Source organism: Eublepharis macularius, chromosome 14, assembly GCF_028583425.1.
Source record: "Eublepharis macularius isolate TG4126 chromosome 14, MPM_Emac_v1.0, whole genome shotgun sequence".
Lineage (NCBI taxonomy): Eukaryota > Metazoa > Chordata > Lepidosauria > Squamata > Eublepharidae > Eublepharis > Eublepharis macularius.
Genome location: NC_072803.1, coordinates 60,372,834 through 60,393,327, shown reverse-complemented (window position 1 = coordinate 60,393,327; position 20,494 = coordinate 60,372,834). Strand labels below are relative to the sequence as shown.

Below are 20,494 nucleotides of genomic sequence, written 5' to 3'. Positions count from 1 at the left end.
CCTTTGTGTGGCATCGAACATGGCGTCTTCTGATGGCAAAGCAGACAGACATCAGTTAATGCAGGTGTCTCTTCTTTGTATTAATCCATGCTTTCCGGTTCCCAACAAGAGGTTCACTCTAGCTTTGCTTTCCCATATTTCTGGCCCTAGTAGAATGTCAATAGGCCTGCCTGCCTGCCTGCCTCCTTCCTGCCTGGCTTTTTCTCTTCTGCCAGGCCTTACAATGGTGTTACAGCAAACCCCTGAGACCACTGATTCTTTGATATGCCTGGACCAAACAAAACAGAAGCTTCGTGGGGCAGATATTCTTTGGATATCACAGTATTTTTTTTTTAATTGTGCCTCGGATGAGATGGGGTGAAATTGCACCAGTTGTGTACCTGGGCCTTCTCTGGTGCTCTTGCTTGTGTCTTCATATGGGAGAGTTACTGGCTTAAAAGGAACTGTGCTTGGAGTTGGGAAGAAGAGGTAGAGACGGCACCTTATCCAAAAGCCATTGTACTTGTTGGGGGAACTTCAGATGCATTAGAAGAACATCTTTGGGGCGGGGGTGGCCTTCAGTTCCTGCTGCCCCAGACTCAGACATAACAACACTGAGCTAAAGGGGGCGGGGTGGGTGGGGTAGAGAAGAGGCGGGCGGGCGGGGCTTAATTTTCGTCTCGGAGAGGTCGGATCTTCATTTCCGTAAATTTGAGGGAGTACTGCCATCCCGTCCACGAGGACCACTCAATACCATCTGCGTAGGAGCTGTGGTGACCCTTGAGGTACTGCCCATTCAGGTTGGAGGTGTGGCAGTTGCGGTACCACCAGGCCCCGTGGTAGAAGGCGGCGCAGTTGTTCTCGGAGTGGTCGTTGTCCAGGTCTTTGGTAGTGAATTTCATGCCGTTGTGTTTCAGGAAGGAGTCTCCTGCAGAAGAGAGAAGGAATTCAGTGGGGAAAGCCAACAGGATCGTTTCACTTTTCAGCCACTTAGTGACGAGAGACACTTGCCCTCCTCCCAGGGCGGTGTAGATAAGAGCCAAACAGAACTTGTTCCCTAAACTTCTCCTCTCTGGATATCGATGGCAAATACTCTCCTGATAATGGATTTATTTAATTGTTTGAAATGGCTTTGGCAGTTGACATCCCAAAATTTTGAAGTCTCAGGCAACATTTTACAGCGGTGCAACTTAGACATCACATGAAACCATGGTTTATTTATTTTAACTATGGTTAGCTTGTGAAACCAGGAGACAGATGATCGATCAAATTCCAATTTGCCTCAACAAACGTAGGTTTCATTGCCTCGTATGGGAACAAGCCAGGAGGATCGAACCAAGCTTTTGTATTCATACGTCGCATGAAACCAAAGTTATGACTAACTGCAGTTAATAAACTAACCTCAAGCTATGGCTTCAGATCTTGATTTGATGTAACCCAACTAACGATAGAGAGTATTAATAGAGTGGTTCACATCCAGACAATTACACTACTATAGCAGGGTTACCAACCTCAAAGTGAGACCTGGAGATCTCCAAGAATTATAGAAGATCTCCAGGCAACACAGATCTGTTCCCCTGAAGGAAATGGCAGTTTTAGAGGGTGGATTCTGTGCAGGGTTGCCTGCTCCCTTTAACCTCCCAGACAATGCATCTGACGAAGAGAGCTGTGGCTCTCGAAAGCTTATGCTACAGTAAAGTTAGTTAGTCTTAAAGGTGCTACTGGACTCTCTACCATTCATGACAGGCTCTGATGGTAAAGTGAGGACTTTTTGTGCTGATGGGATTCTCCCTGAGCCCTGATTCCCCCTTCCCCAGCCCCCCCTTCATCTGGTGTGCCTCCAAAGGACCAAGAGGGTTTCTCTAACTGTTGGGTCTGCATGCTGTCAATTGCCACTGTCTGCATTGCCCCACCTGTAACAAATAGACCCCTCAACATCCTGCTCTGTTCATTTGCTTTGCATCCATCCCCAGCATCTCCAGTTAAAAGGAACAGGTTGTGGCTGACATGGAAAAATCCCTCCCTGAGACCCGCTGCCAGTTATAGACCACAACATTGACCTTGATAGACCAATGGCTCGTACCAATAAAAGGCAGCTTCATGTGTCTTCAGTGGCCAAGTGAGGCTCCCTGTGGGTGCTTGCTGGGATCTCCTGCTTCGAATTCAATATAATTTCCCTTGCATAGTGGAAACTGTAGACACATAACTGAAATTTTTAGATGTGAACTATTCATTTCAGCAATATCTGGAGGGTGTGTGTGTGTTTCAGGTGGGTCTGCAGCAGAACTGCAAGATTTGAGTTCAGTGGCACCTTGAAGACCAACACAATTTTAAAGGTTCCAGCTTCTGAACTTTGACTCCCCAAAGCTGACACCCTTAAAATCTTGTTGGTCGCCAAGGTGCCATTGGGCTTGAATCTTGTTTTTGTGGTTGTGGGAATTTCGTCCAGCTAGTACTTAGAGTCAAAATATGATGGGTTGCTGTTGTTACGTGATGATGTTGGCATACTGCATTGTGTGTGATTTGCCTACAAAGTTGTCTTCCCTAAAACACCGATGTGCAATATGACGCTGTGATGGCCTCACATAACAGTGGGCATGATGTTCAGAGAAGAAGTATTAGCAGCAAGAATGAAGACATGATGCTTTACCATAGAGTTTCCCATGATTCCTAGAGCTGTCCTATCTCACTTCTGGGTTTTTACCACAAGTAATGTAACATTGCAGCCAGACTTGTGGCCCCCTCCCCATGTCCCTGCCTAAACCCTCCTGTCTGGTGTCAGGCCTGGCCTGGCAATCCTACCCAGAAGCCATACTCATGAGTTTCTATAGATTTGTCTTTTGCAAACTGACATAAGTTTCAGGGTGGAGTCGGGGATGGAGTGAAAAATTGAAGTTAGGTACATTGGGGGTACAAATACTTTTAAAAAGATAAATAATTAACAGAGCTGTAAGAGCAGAACTTAATTTTCTTTAAGATACCACCGTTCAAATAAACTATTTCCCCTTTCCTGGCAGGTAAACTTATATTTGTGTCTAAGTCAGTCACTAACCACTGAGATCCACATTCTTCCTTGGAAATTGGATGTTCCAGCTCTCAAACACTCTTACTGCAGGGTGAAATGTTGATTTCTGACATGAAATTTCAGTTCTGAGTGGATGTCTTGAAGTGGAAATTTGCCATTCTGGCAGGCCAAATCATTTCAATGTTATTAGCATCGGTGCTGCATAGAATATAATACACCTTATTTTGAGCTCAGAGAAAAATAGTCCCTTTTAGAGTGATCCATGAAAAAATATATCAAAAAATTCCTACATTTCCTGTTAGAGAGGAGCAGATTTCTTCCATTTCATTATTTTGATGTCCCATTCCTCTTTTATTCCCGCTTAATGAGAAAGAATTCTAAAATTAATTCTGGAATTGGATGGTGCATAATTTCATTCCTCTATTTTCTTGGTTGATTTGTTTTTCCCCAGCCCCCCTGACATTACCAATGCAGATGTACATGTGTGAAGACCTTCAAAGGAGTGATCTTGCTGGCATTGTACATCTGATTGCATCAAGATTCTTTGTCTGCAGCATGCTGCTGATGCTCCCATGTGCTCTTGCGCATTGGGGAAACACCACACAAAAGGAACCTTGATGCAGCTTTTTCTAGTCATATCAGAGGTTCCTTTTTTGCACCTTCATCAGTGTGCATCTGCACATCAGAAGTGAGGGGGGATGCTGGGTGCCTACAGTTCTTTATACAAAGTGCAGAAATAAACATGAAAACAGAGAGAATTCCGGATTCATTCTGTTCAGTTGGAGAAGCAAAAGCAAGGAGATGCTTTGGTTACAAGAGGTTGGGGAGTATCCTTAATTTATATACACACTCAGGGCTCATTTCTAGGGGGAACGCGCAGGAACGCAGTTCCGGTAGTTCCCCAAAGATGTCACGTGTCAGGTGGCCCCACCCATCTGACTCTCAGCCATTTTGGGCCCGTTTTGGCCTGGATTGGGGCCGAAACAGCCTGGATCGGGCCTCTGACGGGTGGTGGATCACTCTCCTGCTTAGCAGCGGCCTGGTCCTGACCATGTTGGGCCCTTTTTTGGCCATTTTCAGCCCCTTTTTGCCATTTTGGGCCCAATTTCGGCCCTGAATGGCCAGGATTGGGTCCAAAACAGCCAGGATAGGTGATATCAGGGGGTGTGGCATATGCAAATCAGTTATGTTAATGACACACTTCCAGTGATGTCAAGGGGCATGACATATGCTAATGAGTTATGCTAATGAGTTCCTCCAGCTCATTTTCTACGAAATGACCCCTGTACACACTCATCCCAGACACTCACCTGCAGTCCCGGAATAGTCAGCTATGTTGATTGGGTAACCATCTTCCTCCGGGTCGACAGAGAACAGACCTACAGAAAAGGTTCCATAATGGGCATAAGCGGTGCCATTATCAAAGTCTTCCAGGTCAATGCGGAGCTCGTAGCTGGCTTGCGTGGTCAAGGCATGGATCCGCTTCAGCCCTAGAACGGCAAAGTAAGGGGAAAGTCAGCCACATAATGTGGCACATCACTTACGCATGGCGAGAGGCAGATACATGGATGTATTATTTACGATCTTGTTATCATATTTTTCTGCCAAAAATTTGCTTTTGAAGTAATTCACATGAATTAAAATCACATACAAATGACCAGCTTCAAGAAAAAATCTTCAGGGTGTGTGTGTGTGTGTGGATTCTATGGTGAAGAATGTCTGGCAGCTTCCAGCTTTCTCCCTGAAGTAGGCCACCCACTTTCCTCAGCTATACTGGGTTATTTGTCCCCATTTCAGAAGGCAAGGAATGCTTTCCCTGCCTTCAATGTTAGGAAATCCAGGTTGCATTCACAAGTCTTTGTTTCTGCAACTTCTTCTTTTTTTTAACCTTTTGTAATTAGGGCAGTCAAAAAATGCTGGGAACTGTAGTTGTGTGTGTGAGAGAGAGTTTCCAACCACGAGTTGGGGTGTGGAGATCTCCTGGAATTACAACTGATCTCCAGACGACAGAGTGCAATTCATCTGGAGAAAATGGCTGCTTTGGAGGGTGGACTTTATGGCATTACATTCTACTGAAGTCCCTCCCCTTCCCAAACTCCCCCTCCCCAGCCTCTACCCACACAGTCTCCAGGAATTTTCCAACCTGGAGTTGGCAACGCTTGTGAGAGGGTTTTAGGTAGGTAGTTACGTTGGTCTGCGATAGAACAGCAGGATTTCAGTCCATTGGTACCTTGGAGATCTTTACCTCCTGAATCTCCCTTCTTTGCTTCATCCTTCCCACCTCCTGACTGAGGGCCAAGCTACAAGTGACGAATGACACTTGAACGGCAAGTGGACAGACTCTGAGATATAAAGGCTCATGGGTCTCCACTCTTCCCTATATCTGTAGAAGGGAGTTTTGACTCTTAAAAGAAACATCTTGTTGGTGCCACTGGACTCAAATCCTTGTGAGGGAGGGCAGGTAATTTCATTGTGGCGGTCAGAAAACCATTGCTCCAAGAGCTCTTGTGAGGACATCTTTACAATTAAACTGGTGTCAAACCCATTTAAACTGGCTGTGTGGATGTGTCCTTAAATAACTGTTTGTCAAACACACTAATTATAAAAGCCGTAGGCCCTACAGAAAATGGTGCTGAGGTAACTTGAAATATTAACATTTGAAGATGGCTGATGTGTTCTTGCTGTGTAAGAGATGGGACTGGTGGGGTAGCTAGTAGACCCTTCAGGATTTGTTATCAGCCCTTCAGCTGCTGGAATCTTGGCTGGCCTGAGGAGCAACTCCTGGTTTAAACCTCTGTTAAAAGCTGTTTTATGTGAGTCCCTTCACACAGATGCCAAGAGATGGGATTTCGTTTTTCATCAGTCAGGAAGGGGAAATCATTCTGCCGTTTTCAGAGCTGGCTGGCAATTCTGTGGGACTTTTCCTGTCCATTTTATTATCTCTTGATTAAGAGGTGATTTAATTAAACTTCTCAGGAGTTGTCATCGGCAATGAGTGACGATTCATTGAGAAAAGTGCTGGGTTCTCTCTTTTTCTCTCTGTTCTATTTTTTAAAAAGAAAATCTCAAGAAGACAGGGTGGCATCGGCCTGCCTTTAAGCCCGGGTGTTTTCATCTGAGGTGCCGCTTGGCGGCAAGCCACTGATTCACCAAGGAGACACAGTGCACCAGCAGCTGCTGAAATTTTGCCTTAAGCCAAATTCTATTCAAATTTGGAGGTTTCTCCTTGGGGTTAAATCTGAGGAATTTCTAGAGATGCTGAAAGAACTTTTCTTAGTGAACCTTCTGTCTGGGTCTCCTTACTTCCTCATATGCAGTCACTGGGTTAGATCCAAGATTTTAGTCCAGTGACACTTGAGAGACCAACAAGATTTTCAGGGTGTAAGCTTTCAAGAGTCAGAGCTCCCTTCTTCAGACATCTGACTGGGTTAGAGTCAGTCAGCTTTTCTACTGTCAAAAAGGGTAGGAGGAGGTTCCCGACAGACCACAAAAAAAGCTATGCCGGGAATTACGCCACTTGCATTGTCAAAAATCATAAGGGGTTAGGGATTTTAGGAAGAAGGTTACTTATTAAAAAATATGGCTGGAGTCAACCCATTGCTAAACACACCCATACCTGTCATTAAGGACCACTTGATACTAAGGCCATAGTCCATTTAAATCACTGAACACAATCCATGTTGCTCTATTGACTTGGAATCCAGTTCCAGTCTTTAAATAACAGACCCGCATAACATCCCCCAGAACGGTTATAGACCAGGATGGGCACACCTAGCCAGTGTTCTCCAGTCAGCTTCCCAAATCCATCCCGATAAGCTTCCCATCCGCGGAAGAAATTCACAGAGCCATCCTCACGCCGCTGGAAGACCTAGGAAGACACCAAGCAACGGAGAATTAATGAGAGAGGTGGGGGGGGGAAGCAGCACACAGCACAGCTCGTTGAAGGCAATCCTCTGTCGGTTGCATCCGGTGCTTATTCCATTCATCGCAGCAGCTGTGATTTCGCTGGAGGAGCCGTGGTGCCACTTTATTAGATCTGAGTGCAAAATGCAAATTAAAAACCTTTTAAATTGGCTAATTACATTGAAGTGGCTGAGCACAGAGGATTCTGAAAAGACCTGCCTGTCATGATTAATAGGTGGCTAAGCCCAGAACTGGACATTATAATATAAACGCAGCTGCTGCTGAAAATGGCAGCTGCGTGCTGGGTTCCCCTTCTTGTTCTCTAATTGATATAATTTACTCGTGTCCCAACATCTCGATGTTTCCCCACTGCATGTTAGCTGTGGATGGAGAGATGCACGATGTTGTGACATCAGGACATAGACAAGTTATACTAGATAGTATGTGGAGGGAGGAGGGACTAGATGCAAAGCTTCTGCTTTCAATGGTCACAGCACATATAATGTCTAACTCCCAACTGAACTGAGCTAGAATTTTAAGAGAAAAACCAACATAGGCCATATCCGTAAAGGTTAAAACCATTTGGTGACATATAGAAATCTATCCACGAAAAAATTCACAGAGCCATATAGAAGGGAAGGAATCTCAGATGCTTCGCTAAAGAATAGGGACCATAAACTTCACCACTATGTTGCCTTAAATACTGTCTGTTGCTTTAAATATATGTTCCTATGAGCTACCTGTGCTTCATGTTGTCTAATGTCAGCCCTGGAATAGCTTATGCTCTGTTTCAGCAGCTTTTCAACTCTGTATTGGACTCTTGCTAATGCTATGTCTTTGTAAACTTGTATCTATTTACTCTATGGCATTGTTTATGGAAATGTCCTTGAAATTGACAGTACTCATCTCCCACTGTGTAATCCGCCTTGAGTCTCAGTGAGAAAGATGGACTATAAATGACATAAATCTTCTATATATATAAAAGGTAAGTGTCCTGACTAACTCATCAATGCCCATCCCAAACCCCTGAACCTAGAAACATGACATTTGGAGAGAACATTCCTTTCCTGATGTAAACACCCACTAAGAAAGGATTTTAAGAAATATGCCCTCTAAGGGGGTGAAAAGGGATAAAATGCATCTTCCCAAAGGGATACAGCTTCCCTGTGTGGCTGGCAGGTTGCTGCCTGCTGTGACCTGCCCACTGCCAGCTCAGCCACTCTTCCCTGATTGGGCCAACCTTCAAGGTCATTTGCATATGCAGGCTGATTGGGGCTCACAGCATTCCACACCTCATCCCCCTCCCCAGAGACAGTTGGAACACAGAGGTCATTTGCGCATGCAGCCGGATTCACCCTCACCCCCAACTCTAAACCGTATGCAGTTGCTATTGGGAGTCATCGAACGTGGCCTGAGGTAAAATGCACCTCCCAGCCTTCCCCTAAAAGTTCGCTATGGTTGCCAACTAAAAAAAAAAAGAGAGAGGAAATAAACAAATCTTCTGAGGAGTGATCTTTGTGGACTCTGGAGAGGTGAAGCTGACAGAGCCTTCCAATCTGTCTTTTAAAACTTGGCTTCCCGGCTAACATTGCATCTCCCTTCACTTGAGTGTCCTTGGGTAATGAATCGCATGTAGAGAGACTCTCACGGGTGACCATAAGACAGTCACCCTCTCAGCCTCATTTGCCAGGCTTCTTGTCTGGGCAAAATGAGGAAGGGAAAGTCAAGTACCCTAATCTGGTAGGAAGTGCAGGGTAAAAATTAGACAAGTAACAAGGAAGCATCCTGTTTCTGTGGATTCCATGGAGCAGCAGTAATTGAGAGTGGAAGGATTGCGGAAGGGGGGGGGGCATCTTGCCAGCTCTGCCCCCAGCCATATTCCTGTATTTCTAGAGGGGGAATAGCCTGCTGTTCGGGGGGGGGGGGGGTGGCAGCTCTTGATAGACCCTGATTGGAACTTGTCTTCCCTCTAAGCTATTCTTTGCAATCTTCCCCAGCATTATTTCGGAATCGAAGGCAGAGAGAACCACAATTCCCATTGACTCTAGCCAGGGCTTTTTTTCAGCGGGAACGCGGTGGAACGGAGTTCCGGAACCTCTTGAAAATGGTCACATGGCCGGTGGCCCCGCCCCCTGATCTCCAGACAGGGGGGAGTTGAGATTGCCCTCCGCGCCGCTCCAGCGGCGCGGAGGGCAATCTCAACTCCCCTCTGTCTGGAGATCAGGGGGTGGGGCCACCAGCCATGTGACTATTTTCTCCTAGGGCAACCCACTGAGTTCCACCACCTCTTTTCCCAGAAAAAAAGCCCTGACTCTAGCAATCTAGTAAGTTCTGGCTGACCTCCCACTGTACAGACACAAATGCCTTTGAAGTGTTGCTTTTGTTCAATGACAAACGAATTGGCAACAGGTGCCTATGAGATGCTCTCAAGTTGATAGAAAACAAGCAACACAAACAGGGCAAGATCCATGTTCAAGTGCACCATTTGCAAGTATTGCAGCAGCGCTGCCTACCTTTGGACGCAGCCTGTTTGCAATGTTTGAGGCACACCTCTTCTACAACTTGACAAACTCTTATGGTGGTTTCACACATTATGTTGCAACAGGCCTAGATCTGCGGAAGTACACTCTTGGAATGAAGCTTCAGCCTTGTCCTTGCTCACTGACCAAATGGTGTCCAACGATCTTACATGGGCACCTTAAAATGTAATGTGTGAATCAGTCCTTCAGGCAGATTCCCCCATGTGCATGTGAAAGGTAGGTAGGTTTATTGTATTGTCGAAGGCTTTCACGGCCGGAGAACGATGGTTGTTGTGGGTTTTCCGGGCTGTATTGCTGTGGTCTTGGCATTGCAGTTCCTGACGTTTCGCCAGCAGCTGTGGCTGGCATCTTCAGAGGTGTAGCACCAAAAGACAGAGATCTCTCAGTGAGAGATCTGTCTTTTGGTGCTACACCTCTGAAGATGCCAGCCACAGCTGCTGGCGAAACGTCAGGAACTGCAATGCCAAGACCACGGCAATACAGCCCAGAAAACCCACAACAACCATCGTAGGTAGGTTTATTGTTTGTGGCCAAAGGCCATTACAACCCATACACATAAAACACATAAAACAGTCTAACATATAAACATATGTACAAACAGGGCTCATTTTGAGGGGGAACGCACAGGAACGCAGTTCCAGAAGTTCCCCAAAGAGGTCACATGTCAGGTGGCCCTGCCCACCTGACTCTCGGCCATTTTGGGCCTGTTTCATCCTGGATTAGGGCTGAAACAGCCCAGATCAGGCCTCTGATGGGTGGTGGATCACTCCTGCTCAGCAGCGGCCCAATCCTGACCATTTTGAGCCCCTTTTCGGCCATTTTCAGCCCCTTTTTGCTATTTTGGGGCCGATTTTGGCCCTGAATGGCCAGGATTGGGTCCAAAACAGCCAGGATAGGTGATGTCAAGGGGTGTGGCATATGCAAATCAGTTATGCTAATGACACACTTCTGGTGATGACAAGAGGCATAGCATATGCTGATAAGTTATGCTAATGAGTTATGCTAATGAGTTCCTCCAGCTCTTTTTCTACGAAATGGCCCCTATGTACAAATATTAAGAGATTAAAATTATCTAGGCAGAAAATACCAGTCAAATAGAAGCATTGCTATCACTGGAATCCGCTCAAGCCCGAATTTTCTTGGCTGCTAAGGTGAAAAGAGAGACTCTATAAGAAACAAATGCAGCAGTATCAGACAGAAGAAAAAACAACTTCTCAGAGTCTGAAGAGGAGTTTAAACCGATTAAAAACTCTTCTATTCCTTGGTTCTGCATAGAGTGGGCAAGATAATAGGTAATGTGGTAAATTCTCCACAACATGGGCACCACAGATACCGTAGTGGAGGGCTCGAGGTATTTCGGTGTAGCGACCAGCTAACAGCGTTGTGGGTATAGTTTGGAACCAAATGGAGATAAAGGCTGTTCTAAGGCTGTGAATTGGGGGATGTAATGTGATCCTTCTTGAATAGTTTAAACCATTGGGAGAATTTAGAATAAGAGATTGCCTGCCTATCCATTACGGCGTCACAGTGGAACACCCTGTCCTGAATGTTAAAGCCAGCAACCGGGACACCCTGGGAGATGGAGTAATATCAAAGGATGTTATTATAGCTGGCTAGTTGTACAGCCTCATCTTCCAGCATAATTGTATAGTATAACCTGTGTAATGGATTGGTATTATCATTACGCTGCTTCCTCCAGAATCTAAGCAGGGTTAGATGTACACGGACTCTGATTGAGGGCAGACCAAGCTCTGCTCGCATAAGAACTGCAGGAGTACTTTTTGATAAAGCTAAAATTCGCCTTTAGAAATGGTTTTGGTTAGATTCTAAAGCTGTAATTAAACAATCTTTCCAACCCCAGACCTCTATGTCATGAAGGAGCTGAGGAACGGTCTCGCTCAGATATATTTTCAGTGCCATGTCTATTAGAAAATTTCCTTTCATATAGTAAAATTTCAGAATGGCATCTATTGATCTAAAAACTGTAGCTTCGATTATTGCCAAATGCACCCTCCAAGATAGAGTTCTGCTAAAGGTAATCCCCCGGTATTTAAAGGTGTTGCACTGTTCTATGGTGGTTTCATCTATGGTCCACCTGTACCTATGAGGTCTTTTCCTAAAAACCAAGACTTTTGTCTTGGCTTAATTGATGTTTCAGGCCTCTTCTTTACAAAAGTCACCAAGTTCATGTAAGAGCCTTTTACGGCCAACGTGGGTAAGAGAGACCAGGATCATACCATTGGCATATAAAAGAACTTTCCATGTGCATGTGAATTACTCCATAGCTTGTTTTTCATTGACTTAGTATCTTGCAGCAGAACATGGCCCCCCACCCCAATTTGTGGCTGTGGGGTAATATGGCAGCTCTGTCCATTCCGCACATGCAAGTTATCACACAGTGATACAGTCCTACCAGACAATGAGCATGCACAAGTGAATCTGCCTTTCATTTGGGATCCAAAACTCTTCAAAAAAGTTGTACCAACCCGATTCTCTTTATCCACGGAATCATCTTTTTATTCCTTGGTGCATCTCAATTTAGTCATGTAAAGTGCCTTTCTTGGCATTTTCCATACTTGATTAAACCGTGCTGTATTGACAGGGATCAAGAAAAATGCTGTGGCCTTCTGTCTCACCCCTTGCTGTTAATTAAACATCAATCCCTTGGTTTAATTGCATTTAAATTTGGCCAAGCCCACTTTCCCTGGAAAGGAGCAAAGCCTCTTGGGACCAAAATTGCCAGGTTTAGCCTGGTTTCATCCCTGAGCCCCTTTAAATGGTCCATACAACTAGTGAGTCTTTTGTTTCCTTTAAAGTCGTTTGCTGGGCACAGTCCTACCAGTGATGCCGGCATGCCCACTCCGAGTCTGCTCATGGCAGGAAGCAACAACTGCAACACCGTGCTTCTATTGATTATCCCCATTCTGTTGGCTGCATGGTCTCTGCTGTCTGAGGTGTTGGGCAGTGGCTCTCCAAGATCTCAGGCAAAGGTTTTCCCATCACTTTCTACCTGACCCTTTTAGCTGGAGATGCCAGAGACTGTACCAGGACATCCCACCAGTGTTCTACCCTTGAAGCACAGTCTCTCCCCAAACCCAGCTGTTTTTCTTGTTGGTTGCTCCCATTTCCTTCTCCCCCTTCCTTTGGGAACAAGATGGCCTTGCTTTCAGCTGGTCAAAAATAAAATCCGTCACAGTCTGAGCTTCTCAGTTTCTGCATAACTTTCCCAGTGCCTTCATGCCAGCTGGGCTACAAAAGGGCAAAGTGGCAGGAGGAACAGCGTGTCTAGCTGCTGGACAGACATGCCTTAGTGGTGCTGAATGAAGGCCCTCTTCCATGTTAAACAGAACGTCCATCAATTTAATGCCCAACTTTAGCTGTGCTATCAAGGCACCCAGGATTATCCAAGAAAAATCCTTATTTATTTATTTATTTATTTTTAAGCTATGCAAAAACAGTTCTGGTCAGTATAAAAATGAATCGGTAGGGGGAAGTGTTTGGTAAGCTGTGCTGCTGCCAAAGTAAGAATCTTGTGGTTCCTAAAAAGGCTAGCAAAATTTTTGTGATCCAGAGACTGCTTTGGCAGTTGCATGGGAAAGCAATTTAATATGTTCAAGAAATGAAATCAGATTTGAGAGTTAAAAGTTAGATCAGTCGTACTAGGCACTGAGGAGCTAACTTTCAAAAGCAGGTTTAGCACAGGAGCTAAGAAGGAGCCTACGAAGGCCTGATTTGAATGTCATCGTGGCAGACACATGAGTCTAGGAGTCTTGCTTTGGAGATTTGCCAAAGGCCAAGCCTGCATATTGTTCAGAAGCATGGCAGGATATTTTTATCAGAGCTTGTTTTGGGGGCCGAAGGTAAGCCAGTGATAGTTTGGACATGGGGTCTATCCCATTGACTGCTAGGCTCATCCTTACTAGTTTTCCTGAACCTCTCGGTGTCTTTTGACACCATAAACCAGGGCTCTGCCCCATTTTACAATTAAAGGGCCCAACTAAATCAAAATTTAGAGCAAGAGATCAACAAAGAGCTAGCATAAGAAAGCCTAGTTGCTTAACTGAACCTCGGCAACTAAACACGACTGATAACTGATTAATATTATTAAAATGGTTAAATCCTATTAATAACTAGGAGGGGCCTAAAATTCTCCTGGAATTACTGCGGATCTCTAGACTATAAATATCAGTTCCTTTGGAGGACGTGGCAACTTTGGAGGGCAGGCTCTGTGGCATCACATCCCTGCTGGGTTCTTTCTTCTCCCCAAACTCTGCCTTCCCCAGGCACTGCCTCCAAATCTCCAGGAACTGCCCAAGCAGGAGCTGGCAACCCTTTCAATAATGCATAAAATTTCCATAGCCCAAACGATGGTGCTGAGCCCTTTCTTAGGGAATGCCATGCATGAGGTCTCCTAATAAGTAAAAAACATACACAGCACTGCTCAGTTGTGTGCACTGGTCTAAATCTGCTCATGGTTCACACTTGGATTGCTGGCAATGATTCATGTCTATCGTTTCCCTTTCTTTCAAGCATCTCTAAAAAGCCCTTCAGTTCAGTCCCATAAAAATCTTTGTCTGCTATTCTAGCATCTCACTTACCTGTCCAATATTCCTTATAATCCTATAAAGATTTGGTTTTCTTTTTTAAAGAGGTGAGTTTGATCCTATACTGAGCTACGTTTGGCTGAAGAGAGCCTTGGGTCGCAGAGCTCTGCCTTGGGGCCAAGCTATACGTGATGAATGACACTTGAATGGCAAGTGAACAGATTCACGTGTATTCCTCCCTGTTCATTTGCGCTCCACTTGCACGTGCAAGTGCAAGTGGAGCGCAAGTGAACAGGGAGGAATTCACACGAGTCTGTTCACTTGCCATTCAAGTGTCATTCGTGATCGAGTGGCGTGCAAGTGGAGTGCAAGTGAACAGGGAGGAAAACACGTGAGTCCGTTCACTTGCCATTCAAGTGTCATTCGTGATCGAGTGGAGTGCAAGTGGAGCACAAGTGAACAGGGAGGAATACACGCGAGTCTGTTCACTTGCCATTCAAGTGTCATTCGTGATCGAGTGGAGTGCAAGGGGAGCGCAAGTGAACAGGGAGGAATACACGCGAGTCTGTTCACTTGTCATTCAAGTGTCATTCGTGATCGAGTGGAGTGCAAGTGGAGCGCAAGTGAACAGGAAGGAATACAAGCGAGTCTGTTCACTTGCCATTCAAGTGTCATTCATGATCGAGTGGAGTGCAAGTGGAGCGCAAGTGAACAGGGAGGAAAACACGTGAGTCCGTTCACTTGCCATTCAAGTGTCATTTATGATCGAGTGGAGTGCAAGTGGAGCGCAAGTGAACAGGGAGGAATACAAGTGAGTCTGTTCACTTGCCATTCAAGTGTCATTCGTGATCGAGTGGAGTGCAAGTGGAGCGCAAGTGAACAGGGAGGAATACACGTGAGTCTGTTCACTTGCCATTCAAGTGTCATTCGTGATCGAGTGGAGTGCAAGGGGAGCGCAAGTGAACAGGGAGGAATACACGCGAGTCTGTTCACTTGTCATTCAAGTGTCATTCGTGATCGAGTGGAGTGCAAGTGGAGCGCAAGTGAACAGGGAGGAATACGAGTCTGTTCACTTGCCATTCAAGTGTCATTCGTGATCGAGTGGAGTGCAAGTGGAGTGCAAGTGTACAGGGAGGAATACACGTGAGTCTGTTCACTTGCCATTCAAGTGTCATTCGTGATCGAGTGGAGTGCAAGTGGAGCGCAAGTGAACATGGAGGAATACATGTGAGTCTGTTCACTTGCCATTCAAGTGTCATTCGTGATCGAGTGGAGTGCAAGTGGAGTGCAAGTGAACAGGGAGGAATACATGCGAGTCTGTTCACTTGCCATTCAAGTGTCATTCGTGATCGAGTGGAGTGCAAGTGGACCGCAAGTGAACAGGGAGGAAAACACGTGAGTCTGTTCACTTGCCATTCAAGTGTCATTTGTGATCGAGTGGAGTGCAAGTGGAGCGCAAGTGAACAGGGAGGAATACACGTGAGTCTGTTCACTTGCCATTCAAGTGTCATTCATGATCGAGTGGAGTGCAAGTGGAGCGCAAGTGAACAGGGAGGAATACACGCGAGTCTGTTCACTTGCCATTCAAGTGTCATTCGTGATGGAGTGGAGTGCAAGTGGAGCGCAAGTGAACAGGGAGGAATACACGCGAGTCTGTTCACTTGCCATTCAAGTGTCATTCGTGATCGAGTGGAGTGCAAGTGGAGCGCAAGTGAACAGGGAGGAATACACGCGAGTCTGTTCACTTGCCATTCAAGTGTCATTTGTGATCGAGTGGAGTGCAAGTGGAGCGCAAGTGAACAGGGAGGAATACACGCGAGTCTGTTCACTTGCCATTCAAGTGTCATTCGTGATGGAGTGGAGTGCAAGTGGAGCGCAAGTGAACAGGGAGGAATACACGCGAGTCTGTTCACTTGCCATTCAAGTGTCATTCGTGATCGAGTGGAGTGCAAGTGGAGCGCAAGTGAACAGGGAGGAATACACGTGAGTCTGTTCACTTGCCATAAGTGTCATTCGTGATCGAGTGGAGTGCAAGTGGAGCGCAAGTGAACAGGGAGGAATAAACGCGAGTCTGTTCACTTGCCATTCAAGTGTCATTCGTGATCGAGTGGAGTGCAAGTGGAGCGCAAGTGAACAGGGAGGAATACACGCGAGTCTGTTCACTTGCCATTCAAGTGTCCTTCGTGATCGAGTGGAGTGCAAGTGGAGCGCAAGTGAACAGGGAGGAATGCACGTGAGCCTGTTCACTTGCCATTCAAGTGTCCTTCGTGATCGAGTGGAGTGCAAGTGGAGCGCAAGTGAACAGGGAGGAAAACACGTGAGTCTGTTCACTTGCCATTCAAGTGTCATTTGTGATCGAGTGGAGTGCAAGTGGAGCGCAAGTGAACAGGGAGGAAAACACGTGAGTCTGTTCACTTGCCATTCAAGTGTCATTTGTGATCGAGTGGAGTGCAAGTGGAGCGCAAGTGAACAGGGAGGAATGCACGCGAGTCTGTTCACTTGCCGTTCAAGTGTCATTCGTCGCTTCTAGCTTGGCCCCTAGCGAGTTTTGGAGGCTTGCAGTGGCTCTAACCCTTCCCAGCTGATTGCTGTTCCCCTGTCCCATGGCTTTTGTCATCATTCTCTCTTGTCTCCCATATTATTTAACATAACAAAGCTGCTGTGTCAGATATTTGAAGTGAGGTGTTATCAGTATGCAGGAGGCATTCAGTTCTTTTCTTCCCTCTCCTTTCCATCTTTCGATCTGAATCTAACCACGCTGAATGCACAAACCACAAGTGTTCCTGTGTGTATGTGATGGAAGAATTGCTTTGCGTGAGTGGATCAAAGTTCCTAGAACTGCAGCATTTGGTTTCCAAAAGTGGCCACCCAGGTGCTTCCAGGAAACCTTCAACCAAGGCATGAATGCAACAGCCATCCCCTGTTGTTTGACCCCAGCAGCTGGTGTTCAAAGGTATACTACATCTGTGCACAGAGGCTCCATTTAACTACTAACAGCTATGGATAGTTGTATCTACTGTGAGTATTTGCAGGTTTAAAACCATCTTAACTAGTGGCATAAGCACTTGTTGCAGATTAATTCCATAGATTGAGCATGTGTGAACAGGATGTTCTTCTACCCATCAATTGAGCTTTGTGGCCAGGAATTCCACTGTTATGAGGGGGGGGGTGGGGAATCACTCCTCTGCACTCTCTCTCCCTGGTTTCCCACTTCTAGCTGCTCAAACATCTCCCCAAGCTGTTTGCACAGCTATGGGTGGTTCTTCCTGAATAGGCTTGGGCAATTTCATGCTGCATAAACTCCCCGTGATTACATTATTGCAATATCTGGATGTCAAGAGCTGCCTTAGATGCATATGTTCCCAAATCCTGCTGTGGTTCAGCTGTATCATGATGTTCAGGGGCATCCAAGAAGCCTTGTCCTCACAATATTAAGACCAAGCAAGATGAAGTAGCTGCAGTTCTTTGTGTTTTAAACATGGAAGGATTCCCCAGTGGCCTAGAAACAGAACTGCTAAGAAACAGGGCGGGAGGGGGAGAACCTGGGGGGTGCAACCTGCACGGCCTGGGCCTTGGGGCTGGAAAAGTTACACGCATTGCTTTCTTACGGTGTTTGTGTAACCTCTTTTGTATGGGTTCTATGGGGCTAATTTAGGAAGCAAACTTTCACACACATGGAAGTTAAGGGGGAAAACCCCTTCTTCCTTAAACCTATTAACAATTAGAAAAAAACTATGGTTCTCAAAAGCTTATGCTACAGTAAAGTTGGTTAGTCTTAAAGGTGCTACTGGACTCTTTACTATTTTGCTACTACAGACTAACTCCTCTGGATCTACAATACAACTATTTTTCTTTTCTTTAAACTCATAAGTGCAACCATGAGGGTTGCCATTCCTCCACCAGGGGCAGGGGTTCCCCCGCTGCCACCCTCCACCTCTGCCCCCGCTTACCTGGCCAACAGGGAGGCATAGGCCTCCCAGAGCGTGCTCCTTGGAGGTGTGGCGTGCTCCTGCGGGGCCGATCCAACCTAATTTTGGCCCAATTCAGGCCGATTTGGGCCTGAAACAGGTCAGTTCAGGCCTGAATTGGCCCAGATTGGGCTGGATTGGGCCGCTGCGGAGCATGGAAGCATTCCCACACTCCACAACAGTCCATTCCATGCCGATCCGGGCCTGATCCGGGACTGATTCACACACACACCCCACACACGAAGTGCAGGTGCGCTCCCGGGGCAGACACAGCCTGCGCAATGACGTTACTTCCCAGAAGTGATGTCATTGTGTGGGCCGGGAGCAAACCAGTTAGGTGATAGGGCTCCCACCTCCTGCCGGGAGGACAGGGGGACCTGGCAACCATACAGAAACTTTCAGCCAATAATGTCTTTGAAAAGGTCAACAGTTCAACCGGTCAGATTCCTCCGCGTGAGAGAGTCCTTCGCCGCAATCCTTCCAGTCTGAAGCAACTGGAACCCAAGCGTCTGTCCTCTTCTTGGGGAACTACAGCCCTTATTCAAGGTGATCAGAGCATGTTAATCAGGGTTTTTTTCTGGGAAGAGAGGTCGTGGAACTCAGTGGGTTGCCCTCGGAGAAAATGGTCACATGGCTGGTGGCCCCGCCCCCTGATCTCCAGACAGAGGGGAGTTGAGATTGCCCTCCGCACCACTGAGGCAATCTCAACTCCCCTCTGTCTGGAGATCAGGGGGCGGGGCCACCAGCCATGTGACCATTTTCAAGAGGTTCCGGAACTCCATTCCCCCACGTTCCCCCTGAAAAAAGCCCTGATATTAATTATCAAGCTCCCCAGCAACCACCCTCTTCCTCAGCTGCCCAGCTCTGGCTACTGACTCTGCCCTCCTGGGCTAAACCGATTAGCTCATAGGGGTTACGTTTGCATTGGATCTTAGCAAGTGATATGGTGGGGAAGGACAGGATAGTTCTGGCTCCACGTGCCTTTGGCTTGTCCCCTGATTTCTGCACTTATTCTTGAGTCTTTCGTTTCGCCTCACATTTTCCCGGTTTTTTTTCCTGGTGCTTTTGGGACCACTTTAGCCCAGTCTTTTTCTGAAGCTGCTTTTGAGTCGTGTTTGTTCCCCGTGTGTAATATTCCCTTTGGTTCTGTTTGTTCCGTCCACTCCTGCCCACGATCCATCTTCACCTGGGAGACCGAGGTGGCTCTGCAGCCCCACGTGAAAAGAGAGGATGGGGAGGGGTGGACGGGTTTGGTTTTAAAACTGGCACATGGGTGAGGGCAGCAATGGCCTCCTCCAGCAGTATCTTAGCACCCCTCTCCTGGACAGGCTTTCTCCTTAGCTTAATGGCTGAAGATACCTTTCCAGAAGCAAGTGGAAAGGGAAACAAAGATATTCTGAAAAAGTACTAAAATGCCCACTTTTTTGTTGTTGCTTCCTTCACAAGGAGGATTCAGTGTCCTTCAACCCATGCACCCATTCTGCTGTTGAAAACAGGCCTGAGTGGCTGCAACTAGGGCTTTTTTTCCAGATGGAAAATGGTGAAATGAAGTTCCAGAAGCTCTTGAAAATGGTCACATGGCCGGTGGCCCCGCCCCCTGATCTCCAGACAGAGGGGAGTTGAGATTGCCCTCCGTGCTGCTGGAGCAGCGCGGAGGTCAATCTCAACTCCCCTCTGTCTGGAGATCAGGGGGCGGGGCCACCGGCCATGTGACCATTTTCACAGAGGGCGATTTAAACTTTTAAAAATTCCCCCCTTGTTCATGCTGACCCAAAATGACATCATTGGTCCTGGGAACGTGCGCGCACTTTGCACGCGCACATGTGGTACCAGGGGCACCACCTCCCGCCAAGAGTTGCCCCTTGTGCTGGCAACCCACTGAGTTCCACCACCTCTTTTCCCAGGGAAAAAAGCCCTAGTGGCAACTCTTCCGTGTTTAAACATGCAAGCTGCCACAGTCATGCCCTTCATGCCTAGTTTCACCCATGATTTGGTGCTGGTCTGGCAAAATGAATACTGGGAAAGCAAAGAAAAATTGGTATTTTAAAAAACAACAGGGGCTCCTTTAAACCGAACATTATTTTTTAATCCCTTTGCACAGAACATCATTGAGTATGTCAAATACCTTCAAAAGCACAAATTGTGCTTGAGAAATGCACGCAGTTGATCCTTGCCAGAGTCTCCATCATGATCATCTGTGGTCCAGCCTCCAGCTGTGGTTAAATGACCTGCTTCACTGTGTCTTGGGGAAGGGGCTGGGGCAGGCTCAGTACATTAATCGAGGAAGTGAGGCACGGCCTTCAGTCTCTGGCTGCATGGACAGCAGGCTGGGACAATGTGTGACTCCTCAAGCCAAGCACAGCCTGCCAGGTGTGTGTGGGGGGGGCCACAAAAGACGCGGCAAACCTGTCGTTTTTGCTACATGCCGAGGTCTTCAAAAACTGGGAGGATGGCAAGACTCTAGCTAGTCATAAACTATTGCGAACAGGTTGTGTTCAGCTTGGGAAAGGGGTCACAAGTTGTGCAGGCCTGAAC

The 20,494-nt window shown here is 46.7% G+C and overlaps 1 protein-coding gene across 1 annotated transcript in view; it reads right to left on the bottom strand.

Moving 5' to 3' along the window:
* Positions 1-647: 647 nt before the first annotated feature.
* The window catches only part of FIBCD1 (fibrinogen C domain containing 1), a 60,838-nt gene continuing 40,991 nt past the window's right edge, over positions 648-20,494 (bottom strand). Inside the window, exons 4-6 of the mRNA XM_054998361.1 lie at positions 6,776-6,872; positions 4,315-4,494; positions 648-907 (exon numbers count right to left, since the gene is read on the bottom strand). Coding sequence (XP_054854336.1) covers positions 648-907; positions 4,315-4,494; positions 6,776-6,872 — 537 coding nt within the window. The remainder of the gene's footprint in view (positions 908-4,314; positions 4,495-6,775; positions 6,873-20,494) is intronic.